Source organism: Ctenocephalides felis, unplaced genomic scaffold, assembly GCF_003426905.1.
Source record: "Ctenocephalides felis isolate EL2017-DRISC unplaced genomic scaffold, ASM342690v1 CF-g0.4_SCAFFOLD_03573, whole genome shotgun sequence".
In the NCBI taxonomy this organism is placed as follows: Eukaryota; Metazoa; Arthropoda; class Insecta; order Siphonaptera; family Pulicidae; genus Ctenocephalides; species Ctenocephalides felis.
This window is the reverse complement of record NW_020539727.1, coordinates 20493110-20508805: the sequence shown is the minus strand read 5'-3', so window position 1 is coordinate 20508805 and position 15696 is coordinate 20493110. Positions and strand designations below refer to the sequence as shown.

Below are 15696 nucleotides of genomic sequence, written 5' to 3'. Positions count from 1 at the left end.
ACGTTGCGTCCTGTAGAGCTCGTTAAAGATGCAACTTTTATCACTAGTATGAAACTCATGAAGTACAGAAGTTGATAAAATCTTTTATAACTGATTTTATTTGATAGAAATTGTCAATTTTAATATATTGTTTAACAATAAACGTATAAATAGACAACATTATTAATTTCCAAGATCGTAGCACAAACGGTGCGTCCTGTAGAGCTCGTTGAAAATGTAACATTCATCACTAGTACGAAAACTATCTAGTGCAGAATTGTACAAAATCTTTTACAACTGGTTTCATTTGATACAAATTGTCAATTTTAGTATTTTGTTCCAAAATAAACATATTATAAGACAACACTATTAATTTACAAGATTGTAGTACAAATGGTGCGTCCTGTAGAGCTCATCGAAAATGCAACTTTTATCACTAGTATAAAACTCATGAAGTGCAGGAGTGGATAAAATCTTTTATAGCCAGTTTTATTTGTTAACAATCGACAATTTTAATATTTTGAATTTTCTTAAATATATTAAAGAATAATTTGCATTAGTTTATCGCATTATAATGTTGATTTCTTATGGATTATGTCTATCATTTACACATTTCGAGAAGTTAATGAAACTTGCCTTAAGGCAAAATGCGACTTACAACTAGTTCATTTCAAAATTATCTCTAATGATAACTACTATCAACTTACAACAATTTAATTACAAACATTTGCCATTTATTTCTAAACTGGTATTAAAAAAATATGGTATCCAAAAAACATCATAAAACATATTTCCACCCAAAAAACTTGTACATTTATTATAACGTTCACGGTAAAATACTGATCAACTATTTCGCTCTAATGTTCCATGGATTCTCATAAGATTTTTTGTTCTCTTGATTCAAATTTTATTGAAAGTGACACCACTTTTTGGCGGTACGAACTTGATTCTGCGCCCATTTAGGCCCTGAATAGGCCTAAAATTATCGCTGATGGATCTTCGGTGGCCAGCGAGACGTCTGAAGCAATTTAACTGAAAAAGGGTAAAAAAATATTAAAATTTCGATATTAAGATGACCAATGATGACGACAAATTTAAAAGAAAAATAAAGAAATACTATAAAAAATTGATGATTGAATAGATATTTCAATTATAATACATATTATATTTTTGTATAATGAAGTAGACAAATAATATGTATATATATATATATATATATATATATATATATAATAACATTATTTCATAATTTCTCATACCAGATACCCCTGTCTGACTGAGATATGAAAATTATATATAAATAAATAAAAAAAAATCGATCCAAGCAAGAATGGATAATTTGGCTGACAAGTTATTGGCTAAATTATAGGGAACCTAGGTAAATGACAAGAATTGGTTGATAGGGAATTGGTTAAATAAATCAGTAGAAAGCTGTTTAAATTTGCAAAAAATAGTTAGCAAAATTGTTTGAAGTGTCACTAAACTGCCTACTGCCAATATGGGCAATTTTCTGTGAACTCTGCTAGGTTTTTTTGCTGCTTCAACTAGAAATTTAGGAACCACAATTTTTGATTAGAAGGAAGCTAATTAAATTGATAAGAGGCTGGTTCATTTGTCTGGAAGCTGGTTTATTTATTAATCTAGTTTGCCTGGGACCTAGTTTGTCTGGGACCTAGTTTGTCTGGGACCTAGTTTGTCTGGGACCTAGTTTGTCAGGAATCCCGTTTGGTTTGTCAGGAATCCCGTTTGGTTTGTAAGGAATCCCGTTTGGTTTGTCAGGAATCCCGTTTGGTTTGTCAGGAATCCCGTTTGGTTTGTCAGGAATCCCGTTTGGTTTGTCAGGAATCCCGTTTGGTTTGTCAGGAATCCCGTTTGGTTTGTCAGGAATCCCGTTTGGTTTGTCAGGAATCCCGTTTGGTTTGTCAGGAATCCCGTTTGGTTTGTCAGGAATCCCGTTTGGTTTGTCAGGAATCCCGTTTGATTTGTCAGGAATCCCGTTTGGTTTCTCAGGAATCCCGTTTGGTTTCTCAGGAATCTCGTTTGGTTTGTCAGGAATCCCGTTTGCCAGGAATCTAGCAGTAGTTTGTCTGAAATCCTGCAGTAGTTTGTCTGGAATCCTGCAGCAGTTTGTCTGGAATCTATCAGTAGTTTGTCAGGAATCTGGTTTGTCTGTCAGGAATCTGGTTTGTCTGTCAGGAATCTGGTTTGTCTGTCAGGAATCTGGTTTGTCTGTCAGGAATCTGGTTTGTCTGTCAGGAATCTGGTTTGTCTGTCAGGAATCTGGTTTGTCTGTCAGGAATCTGGTTTGTCTGTCAGCAATCTGGTTTGTCTGTCAGCAATCTGGTTTGTCTGTCAGCAATCTGGTTTGTCTGTCAGCAATCTGGTTTGTCTGTAAGGACTCTGATTTGTTTGTCTGTCAGGAATCTGGTTTGTTTGTCTGTCAGGAATCTGGTTTGTTTGTCTGTCAGGAATCTGGTTTGTTTGTCTGTCAGGAATCTGGTTTGTTTGTCTGTCAGGAGTCTGGTTTGTCTGTCAGGAGTCTGGTTTGTCTGTCAGGAGTCTGGTCTGTCTGTCAGGAGTCTGGTTTGTCTGTCAGGAGTCTGGTTTGTCTGTCAGGAGTCTGGTTTGTCTGTCAGCAGTCTGGTTTGTCTGTCAGCAGTCTGGTTTGTCTGTCAGCAGTCTGGTTTGTCTGTCAGCAGTCTGGTTTGTCTGTCAGCAGTCTGGTTTGTCTGTCAGCAGTCTGGTTTGTCTGTCAGCAGTCTGGTTTGTCTGTCAGGAATCTAGCAGTAGTTTGTCAGGAATCTGGTGTTTGTTTGCTAGGAATCTGGTGTTTATTTGCCAGGAATCTGGTGTTTGTTTGCCAGGAGTCCACTTTGTCAGTAATCTGGTGTATATTTGCCATGAATCTGGTGTATGTTTGCCATGAATCTGGTGTTTGTTTGTCAGTAATCTGGTTGAGTTGTCAGAAATCTGTTTAGTTTTTTTTGGCAGAAAGCTGGTTAAGTTATTTTGGCAGAAAGCTGGTTAGTTAGTTGACAATGTTTATCGATCATTTATCCTACCTGTTGAGCAGTGATAGGCAACGGATCCAAATCCAAAATCCAAGTTACAGATTCACTGCATGGGGGCACAGTTAAAGATCCTGGATAAGTCACATAGTTATCTGTAAAAGTTGGAAGCAACGTTGTCAAAGGCATCGGAGGCACTCGTACCTCTGGACCTGGAGTCTCTATTGCTTGGAACTTATCCACAATCAAGGACAGGCCGGACTCTACATTATCCTGGAAATTGAAAAACTCATGATCACTTTGGATTACCTAAAAGAGTCCTTTATCCCTTACCTTCATTTCGTACAAGTATCCAACAATGACCAATCCATCCGAGTACCTCAGAGCCTTCTCAAAGGATCCGTAATCTTGTTTGTAATGCAAAACATGTACTTCCATCGGGTACTGGGTACCTCCTACAGAGTGTTCAGAACCTCTCTGATTAGTGGAACCCCAATGGAAGGTCAGGTGTTCGAAAACGTAGTTGTTGTTGGCTCCCAAAGGACCTCCGACTAGAGTTGGGCGCATCGATTCGAACCACTCGCCAGTGAGACGAACTAAATTTAGTGAAAAAATATGAAGTGTGGATATAGAAGATGTTAGGATATTGTTTACCATAGTGGCCATCGTTCTGTATGGATAATGTTGCTGGAAGCCTAGAATAATGCTGCCAAAGCAAAGGTTGATCTGGTGCAATTTTAGCACAATCCTTAGGATCTATCGCCACAGGCGATTGTCTGATACCACCGCTTTCGGTCGCAAAATTTATCCACTTGCTGGGACCTAGGAATGTAAACTGAAATTGCTGCAGTGTTCAAAGACCAATGAAACTTGAATCTTCTATTCTTACCATATGGATCATTGTCATCATACGAATATGAATGTTGCAGACTAATATCCTTAGTTTTGACAGTCGTTGGTTTTGGAGATGTGGTTTCAGTAGGTGGTGTAGGTGTTTTTTTATCGCTGGGAGTTTTAGGAGCTGGTTCCATTATGTGAGCCAGAGCAGCTTCGGCCAATTGGCTAGCTGATTGGGCTGGACTGATGTGCAGGTTTTTGAGACCTGAAAAATGGACAGAAACATTTATTTGATGTTTATGTTGGTTAAAGAATTGGTAGTTTAGATTTATACTGAGCTCAGGGTTTCTCAAGGTTTAGTTATGAGTTGCCTATTTTCTGTGTGAGTTGACCAACTGTTGACTGACTGTTTTTCTGTGTGAGTTGACTGACAGTTTTTCTGTGTGAGTTGACTGACTGTTGTCTGTTTTTTTGTATGAGTTGACCGACTGTTTTTCTGTCTGAGTTGACCGACTGTTTTTCTGTCTGAGTCGACCGACTGTTTTTCTGTCTGAGTTGACTGGCTGTTTTCTGTCTGAGTTGACTGGCTGTTTTCTGTCTGAGTTGACTGGCTGTTTTCTGTCTGAGTTGACTGGCTGTTTTCTGTCTGAGTTGACTGGCTGTTTTCTGTATGAGTTGACTGTTTGTTTTCTGTATGAGTTGACTGTTTGTTTTCTGTATGAGTTGACTGTTTGTTTACTGTATGGGTTGACTGTTTGTTTTCTGTATGAGTTGACTGTTTGTTTTCTGTATGAGTTGACTGACTGTTTTCTGTATGAGTTGACTGACTGTTTTCTGTATGAGTTGACTGTTTGTTTTCTGTATGGGTTGACTGTTTGTTTTCTGTATGGGTTGACTGTTTGTTTTCTGTATGAGCTGACTGTTTGTTTTCTGTTTGAGTTGCCTGACTGTTTGTTTTCTGTATGAGTTGACTGGCTGTTTTTCTGTGTGAGTGAGTTGACTGGCTGTTTTTCTGTGTGAGTGAGTTGACTGGCTGTTTTCTGTATGAGTTCGACTGACTGTGTTCTGTATGAGTTGACTGTTTGTTTTCTGTATGAGTTGACTGTTTGTTTTCTGTATGAGTTGACTGTTTGTTTTCTGTCTGAGTTGACTGACTGTTTTCCTGTCTGAGTTGACTGACTGTTTTTCTGTATGAGTTGACTGACTGTTTTCTGTATGAGTTGACTGGCTGTTTTCTGTATGAGTTGACTGGCTGTTTTCTGTATGAGTTGACTGGCTGTTTTCTGTATGAGTTGACTGACTGTTTTCTGTCTGAGTTGACTGACTGTTTTCTGTCTGAGTTGACTGACTGTTTTCTGTCTGAGTTGACTGACTGTTTTCTGTCTGAGTTGACTGACTGTTTTCTGTCTGAGTTGACTGACTGTTTACTGTCTGAGTTGACTGACTGTTTACTGTCTGAGTTGACTGACTGTTTACTGTCTGAGTTGACTGACTGTTTTCTGTCTGAGTTGACTGACTGTTTTCTGTCTGAGTTGACTGACTGTTTACTGTCTGAGTTGACTGACTGTTTACTGTCTGAGTTGACTGACTGTTTACTGTCTGAGTTGACTGACTGTTTTCTGTCTGAGTTGACTGACTGTTTTCTGTCTGAGTTGACTGGCTGTTTGCTGTGTGAGTGAGTTGACTGGCTGTTTTTCTGTGTGAGTGAGTTGACTGGCTGTTTTTCTGTGTGAGTGAGTTGACTGGCTGTTTTTCTGTGTGAGTGAGTTGACTGGCTGTTTTTTTTGTGTGAGTGAGTTGACTGGCTGTTTTTCTGTGTGAGTGAGTTGACTGGCTGTTTTTCTGTGTGAGTGAGTTGACTGGCTGTTTTTCTGTGTGAGTGAGTTGACTGGCTGTTTTTCTGTGTGAGTGAGTTGACTGGCTGTTTTTCTGTGTGAGTGAGTTGACTGGCTGTTTTTCTGTGTGAGTGAGTTGACTGGCTGTTTTTCTGTGTGAGTGAGTTGACTGGCTGTTTTTTCTGTGTGAGTGAGTTGACTGGCTGTTTTTCTGTGTGAGTGAGTTGACTGGCTGTTTTTCTGTGTGAGTGAGTTGACTGGCTGTTTTTTCTGTGTGAGTGAGTTGACTGGCTGTTTTTCTGTGTGAGTGAGTTGACTGGCTGTTTTTCTGTGTGAGTGAGTTGACTGGCTGTTTTTCTGTGTGAGTGAGTTGACTGGCTGTTTTTCTGTGTGAGTGAGTTGACTGGCTGTTTTTCTGTGTGAGTGAGTTGACTGGCTGTTTTTCTGTGTGAGTGAGTTGACTGGCTGTTTTTCTGTGTGAGTGAGTTGACTGGCTGTTTTTCTGTGTGAGTGAGTTGACTGGCTGTTTTTCTGTGTGAGTGAGTTGACTGGCTGTTTTTCTGTGTGAGTGAGTTGACTGGCTGTTTTTCTGTGTGAGTGAGTTGACTGGCTGTTTTTCTGTGTGAGTGAGTTGACTGGCTGTTTTTCTGTGTGAGTGAGTTGACTGGCTGTTTTTCTGTGTGAGTGAGTTGACTGGCTGTTTTTCTGTGTGAGTGAGTTGACTGGCTGTTTTTCTGTGTGAGTGAGTTGACTGGCTGTTTTTCTGTGTGAGTGAGTTGACTGGCTGTTTTTCTGTGTGAGTGAGTTGACTGGCTGTTTTTCTGTGTGAGTGAGTTGACTGGCTGTTTTCTGTGTGAGTGAGTTGACTGGCTGTTTTTCTGTGTGAGTGAGTTGACTGGCTGTTTTTCTGTGTGAGTGAGTTGACTGGCTGTTTTTCTGTGTGAGTGAGTTGACTGGCTGTTTTTCTGTGTGAGTGAGTTGACTGGCTGTTTTTCTGTGTGAGTGAGTTGACTGGCTGTTTTTCTGTGTGAGTGAGTTGACTGGCTGTTTTTCTGTGTGAGTGAGTTGACTGGCTGTTTTTCTGTGTGAGTGAGTTGACTGGCTGTTTTTCTGTGTGAGTGAGTTGACTGGCTGTTTTTCTGTGTGAGTGAGTTGACTGGCTGTTTTTTCTGTGTGAGTGAGTTGACTGGCTGTTTTTCTGTGTGAGTGAGTTGACTGGCTGTTTTTTCTGTGTGAGTGAGTTGACTGGCTGTTTTTCTGTGTGAGTGAGTTGACTGGCTGTTTTTCTGTGTGAGTGAGTTGACTGGCTGTTTTTCTGTGTGAGTGAGTTGACTGGCTGTTTTTCTGTGTGAGTGAGTTGACTGGCTGTTTTTCTGTGTGAGTGAGTTGACTGGCTGTTTTTCTGTGTGAGTGAGTTGACTGGCTGTTTTTCTGTGTGAGTGAGTTGACTGGCTGTTTTTCTGTGTGAGTGAGTTGACTGGCTGTTTTTCTGTGTGAGTGAGTTGACTGGCTGTTTTTCTGTGTGAGTGAGTTGGCTGGCTGTTTTTCTGTGTGAGTGAGTTGACTGGCTGTTTTTCTGTGTGAGTGAGTTGACTGGCTGTTTTTCTGTGTGAGTGAGTTGACTGGCTGTTTTTCTGTATGAGTTGACTGGCTGTTTTTCTGTATGAGTTGACTGGCTGTTTTTCTGTATGAGTTGACTGGCTGTTTTTCTGTGTGAGTGGGTTGACTGGCTGTTTTTCTGTGTGAGTGGGTTGACTGGCTGTTTTTCTGTGTGAGTGGGTTGACTGGCTGTTTTTCTGTGTGAGTGGGTTGACTGGCTGTTTTTCTGTGTGAGTGGGTTGACTGGCTGTTTTTCTGTGTGAGTGGTTGACTGGCTGTTTTCTGTGTGGGTTGACTGGCTGTTTTTCTGTATGAGTTGACTGGCTGTTTTTCTGTGTGAGTGAGTTGACTGGCTGTTTTTCTGTGTGAGTGAGTTGACTGGCTGTTTTTCTGGGTGAGTGTGTTGACTGGCTGTTTTTCTGGGTGAGTGAGTGGACTGGCTGTTTTTCTGTGTGAGTGAGTTGACTGGCTGGTTTTCTGTGTGAGTGAGTTGACTGGCTGTTTTCTGTGTGAGGTTGACTGGCTGTTTTCTGTGTGAGTGAGTTGACTGACTGTTTTCTGTATGAGTCGACTGACTGTTTTCTGTCTGAGTCGACTGACTGTTTTCTGTCTGAGTCGACTGACTGTTTTCTGTCTGAGTCGACTGACTGTTTTCTGTATGAGTCGACTGACTGTTTTCTGTATGAGTTGACTGACTGTTTTCTGTTCGAGTTGACTGTTTGTTTTCTGTTCGTTTTTTGGGTGTGTTGACTGACTGTTTTTCTGTGTGAGTTGACTGTGTGTTTTCTGTATGAGTTGACTGTGTGTTTTCTGTATGAGTTGACTGTGTGTTTTCTGTATGAGTTGACTGTGTGTTTTCTGTATGAGTTGACTGTGTGTTTTCTGTATGAGTTGACTGACTGTTTAATGTTTGAGTTGACTGACTGTTTAATGTTTGAGTTGACTGACTGTTTAATGTTTGAGTTGACTGACTGTTTAATGTTTGAGTTGACTGACTGTTTTCTGTATGAGTTGACTGACTGTTTTCTGTTCGAGTTGACTGACTGTTTTCTGTTCGAGTTGACTGTTTGTTTTCTGTATGGGTTGACTGTTTGTTTTCTGTATGGGTTGACTGTTTGTTTTCTGTATGGGTTGACTGTTTATTTTCTGTGTGAGTTAGTTGTATGACTGTTTTTCTGTGTGAGTGAGTTGACCGACTGTTTTTCTGTGTGAGTGAGTTGACCGACTGTTTTTCTGTGTGAGTGAGTTGACTGACTGTTTTTCTGTGTGAGTTGACCGTTTTTTGTATGGATTGACTGGCTGTTTGTTTTCTGTTTGAATTGACTGACTGTTGTTCCGTGAGAGTTGACTGGCTGCTTTTCTGTGTGAGTGAGTTGACTGGCTGCTTTTCTGTGTGTGTGAGTTGACTGGCTGCTTTTCTGTGTGAGTGAGTTGACCGACTGTTGTCTGTGTACCAGTTGCTATAGTTGTCTTTGATTTTTTAGTTGTCTTATCTATTAAATATTTTTCTATCATTTGCCTTCGATGTGATCCTGCATCTGCACAACAACCGGATCAGCAATCTGGACTTCCTTCCTTTCGACTTTCACGTTATCAGCACAACTTGCATCTGGTAAAAGAGGAGCTGCTTCATTGTGAGCAGCTGCAACAGCATGTTCTTCCGAAGGATTCTAAAAAAAACAACGAAATCAATAAAACTGGAAAAACATTTTGACATCGTCACTTCTTCTTACTTGTTTTTCTGGTGCAAAAATACTCAGATGTCTTTCAAATCCAAGATCTTCATCATCGGTCATATGCGGATTGAAAGTTTCAGTGAAATTGGGAAACGAAGGATCTAAAGGCTGGACGTAGTACAAAGTTCTTCCATGTAAGGGCTGGCAAGGACGGAAATTGTCGCACATGAGCCCATAGGATGAATGTAAGGTCCGGAAACGTTCGATCTAGAAAAAACTCATTTTAATATATTTTATATGCTACAAATTGCTGTCGCCATTTACCTGTTGTTTAGTGACATACAAAGATTGCAAATTCAGGATCCATATAACATTTTCAGTGCAAGGTGGTGTTGTTAAAGACCCTGGATAAGTTATGTAATTGTAGGAGAAAGGACTTATCAAAGTTGCCAAAGGTACTGGAGTCACCGTGTTGAAACTTACTGGTGTCACAATGTCTTTAAAACCTTCTGTTACTTGGTGCATACCAGACATTGTAGCTTCTGGAATCTACACAATTGATAGTAAAATATATCATCAAATGCTGGCTTGTGATTTATATTTACCCCAATTTCGTAAAAATAAGCCACGACCACGATTCCATCGGAGTATCTCAAGGCCAAGTTCATGGTACCATAGTCTTCTTTAAAATGGACAGCATGAGCTTCCATAGGATACTGTATGCCATTTATTAAATGTTCGGAACCTTTTTCATCAGTGGAACCCCAATGGAAGTGCAATTGTTCAAATACATACCTGCTATTGCCCAAAGGACCATCAGTGATGTAAGGGCATACTGTTGGGCACCAATCGGCTAGAAAAGGGGAATAAGATGAGGAGTAATAGGGATACAAATAGATGTTTTAAGTAGGGTTTGTCGGTTTTCGAAAACCGATTTTAAAAACCGTTTTTTTTGGCGAAAGTTATGGAATTCGAAAACCGTTTTTTTAGTGAAAAAAGTCGGTTTTCACTGTATAAATGGAAAATGACAAATATAGCCAAATATAAAAGATAGATGAAAGCGTTTTGATTCTTGAAATCATATCGTTTCAATAGCATTTCATATCTTATCACAGTCTGCAATGGTTCCCAGAAATTGTATATATTTATTTAGATTTTTATACCAGTCTATATATTAATTTAAATCAGTGTGACTTCTTGAAGAAGTAACTTCCTCTACTCAAACTTAAAAAAGAGTTTTAAACCCTAGAAGTCACAAATTAAAGAACAAAAAACTTAAAATTATTATATCAGGCTTTAAAAACAATTAAGCATAATTTGGTGGAAAGTATGAGAGTATTTTCTATTTCAGGAAATTTTGTGAGTAAGCAAAGGACACGTCTAAGTAGCAATTCGATAGACGTTCTCAGTTTTTTGGAATCATATTTTATTAAACAAAAAACAATTAGAATGTTTAAAATTAATTAATTAAAATTGCTCGGAACAGACAATACTCGAGTTTAGCTTAATTGTTTTTAAAACTAAAATTGATATTAACAAGTATGTATTAACATGTATGTTAAATTTTTAATTTATTGCATTTTTATTTTAAAAATGTATTTTTTTTATTTATCCAAAAACTTTCCTTTTACTATCAAAAATATTTTCATTCTTATATGTGAAAATGATGCAAATAACGAATAATTATTTTCAAACTAAAATTGATATTAACAAGTACCGACATGTACAGTATTAACATGTATCAACATGTATCTTATATTTTTATTATTTTTTTTATTTATTTTTTTTTTATTTAAAAATGTATTATTTTTATTAATTCGAAAACTTTCCTTTCACTATTATAAATATATTTTTATTCCTATATGTGAAAATGATGCATGAATAACGAATAATTATTTTCAAAGTGATTTAATCAAGATAAACTATTATTTTTTAGTTCTACTAATTAAAATTAAAATAATTTTGTTTACTATCCATAAAATTGAACAATAAATAAATTCAGTCAAATACTGCTCTAAATTACACTAAATTTGCGGATAAATTACAGAATATTCTAGTAAAAATTTATTTGCTATATAAAATTCGAAAACCGGTCAAAACCGGTTTTTTAGTAAAATTAAAATTCGAAAACCGGTTTTCTGAAATGTCGGTTTTTGCATGAACCGACTGAATTTTGTATTGGTGTTTTAAGTTACCTGTATACATGACAGAATGTCCATTATTGGTGACTTTAGCATGAAAAGGATCAAACTGCGTGTTTTGCCAATGCAAAGGCTTTTGGTAAGTTGTTTTTATCACGTCCTGAGGCCGAATTTCGATAGGGCTTTGACGTGTTCCTGCACTTTCTGGCACTATATCCTTCCACTTACTGGGACCTAAACACGTTTGTATTATTGTTATGAATGTATTACAATTTGGATGCGTATTTTTAACTTCTTTTAACAGTTATAGTAATGGGCCGAAAACCGAACATGAAATTTTTTTGCATTTCTCGACATTTTGAAGGTTTCTGAAATTTTGGCATACCTCAGAAAAAATTGATGTGTGTGTGTGTGTTTTATATGTACGCATTGTTTAACTTCCCGTAGGGTGAGTTTATAGTAATCGCAAAAAAATCGAAAATGAAAATTTTTATATACCTTTACGTTTCAAAACCTTCTGAACATTTTGGCATACCTTAGAATGGATGTATTGTGTGTTGTGGTGTGTATGTGTGCGTGTGTGGTGTGTGTGCGGATACAAATTTTGTCGACGACTTCGGAACACGGATGAAGCGATTTGAATATTTCAAAAAACATTCGATTTGTATTGATAAGGAGACGTGTGCTGATCAGTTTTTGGCGAAGGCAGGTCTAGCCGTTCCGAAGATATGGGGCAAAAAGTGCTAAAAACGGTAACTCAGTTTTTAAGAGAACGGAGCGTGCGATTTGAATAATTCAAAAAACATTTACTTGTATTAACAAGATGAAGAATTGAACAAGTTTTCATGAAGGCAGGTCTAGCAGTTTCGGAGATCTAGTGAAAAGTAAAAAAATGTCATCTGGTGGTCAAAATGATCACTAGACATATGCACATCAAATTTTTCAGATATTTTATAGAGATTTTAACAATAAGTATAAATTTTGTTTACATTCCTATGGGTTCCGTACCAATGTTTATTCGTTTGTCGGCGACGCGGCGCTTACGCGCTTTGATATTTCGTTGCAGTTAAAGCAGTACGATTGCTTTGAAAAAAGGTTCAGAATTTCCAAAATATTTCAAAATAAATTTTTCATCAGTCTTTTTTTTCTCAAAAAAAGTAAATTTTTGTCAAATTTATAGTTTCTCAAAAATCTAATTTTTTCAGAGTGAATCTTCTTCAAAAACGTTAATCTTTTTATAATCAAATAATTTTGGTACGGGAAGTTCCAGCAATTTGCCTTAAGGCACGATGCCTTGCATCCCACTAGTTCGTCCACGTTTTTGGGCGCACGGATCAACCGATTTTAATGGTTTAAAAAACATTCGGTCCCTATTGATAGGGAGATATCTGATTAGTTTTTAGCAAAGGCAGATCCCGCCATTTCGAAGATACAGTGCTAAATTTGCAAAAATGGCAGTTTTTGAGTGAACTAAGCGTCCGATTTGAATGATCTAAAAAAACTTTCTGCTTGTATTGACAAAACAATTGCTTTTGATGATAAAAATCTAGTGGGGCGCATGGCATTGTGCCTTAAGGCAAATTGCTGGAACTTCTCGTACTAATTTATTTTCTTCTAAAAAGATTAACATTTTTGAAAAAAATTTACTTTGTACAAATTAGATTTTTGAGAAACTATAAAATTTTGACAATTTTTTTTTTTTTTTTCTGAAGAAAAGACCTTTTGAAAAAAATGTTTTATATTGAAATCTTTTAGAAATTCCGAACTTTTTTTCAAAGCAATCGTACTGTTTTAACTGCATAGAGACGAAATATCGAAGCGCGTAAGCGCCGCGTCGACGTCTAACGAATAAACATTGGTACGGAACCGATAGGAATGTAAACAAAATTTAAACTTACTGTTAAATGAAATTTGTTGTGCATATGTCTAATGATCATTTTTGACCGCCAAATGACATTTTTTTTTTTACTTTTTTCATTAGATCTCCGAAACCGCTAGACCTGCCTTCATGAAAATTTGATCAATTATTCATCTTGTGTCAATACAAGTAAAATGTTTTTTGAATTATTAAAATCGGACGCTCCGTTCTCTAAAACTGAGTTAGCGTTTGTGGCACTTTTTGCCCCGTATCTTCGGAACGGCTAGACCTGCCTTCGCCAAAAACTAATCAGCACGTCTCTTTATCAACACGAAATGAATGTTTTTTGAATTATTCAAATCGGTTGATCCGTGTTCCCGAAATCGTCGACGAAAATTTGTATCCGCACACACGCCCACATACATACACACACACACACATACATCCATTTTTTCTAAGGTATGCCAAAATATTCAGAAACCTCTGAAACGTAAAGATACATAAAAATTTTCATTTTCAAGTTTTTTGCGATTACTATAACTTACCCTACGGGAAGTTAATTATTATCTTTTTTCCATTTTCCATAAAATATTTCTAAAATTTTGAATTAAAAATTCAAAAAATTACCCAGGGTAAGCACAGTCTAAGCGCCACTCTGGTACAAATGTTCACCCAAGTGCGTTTAGACTGTTCAAGTACGGCGCACTTTTCCCATTTTGTGAGAAAACTATTGAAAAATGTGAAAATTCCGCCAAGCTAAGCACAGTATAAGTGAAAATGTCGCACAGAATTGTTTGCAAATGCGTTTAGACTGTGACTATACGGGAGCACTTTTTCAATTTTGTGCAAATTAGTAGGCAACTTTTTTTTTGAAATTGAATTCGAAATGAAATGACGATTGCTAATGTTCTGGAGATAAATTGATTTATGATTTACATTTGATTTGCTCAGATATAACAAGGTAGCAAAAATGAGTGTCACAGTATTTGTAATAATATATTTATAAATTTCTCGAATATTTCATTACGGTACGGGAAGTTTCAGCAATTTGCCTTAAGGCACGATTCCATACACCACTAGTTTTTTACCTATTGGTGAGTTCTCGTCGTAGGAAAACGTATAACGTGCATGTCCATACTGATTACGTTCACGATGACACAGGGCACTGGTGTGTATTTGCCTTGGAATATGCCTCAGACAAGGTTTTTTGGGCATCAAGGGATATCTTGGTTGGTAATTTGGTCTTCCAGTTAACTGTAAAAAATATTTATATATAGGGTCCTTCAAAAAAAATTTTTTTTTTTTTTTTTTGAGAATGCTATATATAAACTACTGAATATTTTCTCAATCTAAATCTTTCTATTTGAAAGTGCAATCTTTCTGGTTAAGAATCGAAAATAATTTCATTGAAATGGCTGTCTAACTTTTAAATGGCTGTTAAAAAAATTCTAAATTGCTACCAATAAAAAAAAGTTGTATGGCGGACCCTTTACCCTTTAGTATCAGTTTTTGGGTTCAGTTTCGTGGATTTTCATATTTACCAAATGGTGAGAGTCTAAATAGGCGGACACGGTTTCCACACTTTTACCAAATTCGGTGTACACGTGGACGTAGAAGGCTTCTCTGTAGGTTTTTAGAGTTCGAGGATCTACTGGTAGTTTTTCTGGTGATGATGAAAGTTTTTGTGGAGAAGTTGATGCTAAATCTTCTAGTATTGGTACGATTTCTTTGGACGATAACCTGGTAATAAGAGGATGTGAAAATAGTCTTTCCCTTAATTTATTTTTATTGGTAAAATTTTACTTGGAACTTTTGCGTGTATTTCGTTTTTTTCCTTTGTTTTTTCCACTGGAAGTATTTGATTGGATGGACGATCTGGCACTATTTTTGGTGCCTGACCTAAAATTAAAAAAATACCAACAATGGATAAAAAAAAAACTTGGCGAATCAAAATGCCAAAGGGCAATAGATTATCTACTACACTGGTGTCAATTTCTGGAGTAGATTGATTTTTTACTTTGATCAAATCGAAATTCGAAATATCGAGTTCAAGGTGGTTTTATTCAAAACTTTTATATCGGAGTGTATAAAAGTGTTCCCTAGGAAATGTTGTGAATTTTATCTAGTTGCACCCTGTTTAACTGAAAAAGGGTGTTTTCACATGAAATTTGGAAATTTGGTGATACAAAATGCCAAAGGGCAATAAATTATCTACTACACTGGTGTTAATTTCTAGAGATTGATTTTTTCCTTTGATCAAATCGTTCTGAAACTTCATATCCTGATAATGAAATATCGAATTCAAAGTGGTTTTATTCAAAACTTTTATATCGGAGTGTATAAAAGTGTTCTCTAGGAAATGTTGTACATTTTATCTAGTTTCAATTAAAAAGGGGATGTTTCATATGAAATTTTTGAGTTATTTGATAAAAACCAAAAAAATGTCCCGAATTTTCTATATTTATTGCTTAAGAATGAAATATCGAATTCAAAGTGGTTTTATACAAAAATTATATCTGAGTTTATAAAAGTGTTCCCTAGGAAAAGAGAATGTTTCATATAAAATTTTTGAGTTATTTGACATAAACCAAAAAATGTCCCGAATTTTCTATATTTATTGCTTAAGAATAAAATATCGAATTCAAAGTGGTTTTATTCAAAACTTTTATATCGGAGTGTATAAAAGTGTTTCCTAGAAAATGTTGTAAATTTTATCTAGTTTTACCCTATGTGACTGAAATTTTTGAGTTATTTGACAAAAAC

The 15696-nt window shown here is 36.7% G+C and overlaps 1 protein-coding gene across 1 annotated transcript; it reads right to left on the bottom strand.

Moving 5' to 3' along the window:
* Positions 1-1651: 1651 nt before the first annotated feature.
* LOC113389733 (mucin-12-like) lies at positions 1652-9162 on the bottom strand. Its single transcript, XM_026626747.1, has 9 exons — positions 8992-9162; positions 8778-8928; positions 4629-8728; positions 4196-4538; positions 3877-4089; positions 3642-3809; positions 3321-3583; positions 3042-3260; positions 1652-2110 (listed from the first exon to the last, which is right to left on the bottom strand). Exons 1-9 carry the CDS (start codon positions 9160-9162, stop codon positions 1652-1654), a joined length of 6087 nt encoding a protein of 2028 aa, XP_026482532.1.
* Positions 9163-15696: the final 6534 nt, after the last annotated feature.

Bases quoted from the DNA above. Each gene is read 5' to 3' on its own strand.
- LOC113389733 (XM_026626747.1), bottom strand. From the start codon at position 9,162: ATGTGCGACAATTTCCGTCCTTGCCAGCCCTTACATGGAAGAACTTTG. The intron at 4,090-4,195 runs GCAACTCATAAC...TCCATTTTTCAG, and splicing joins TCAACTCACACAGAAAATAG to GTCTCAAAAACCTGCACATC. The intron at 2,111-3,041 runs GTAGGATAAATG...GATAGATTCCAG, and splicing joins TGCCTATCACTGCTCAACAG to ACAAACTGCTGCAGGATTCC.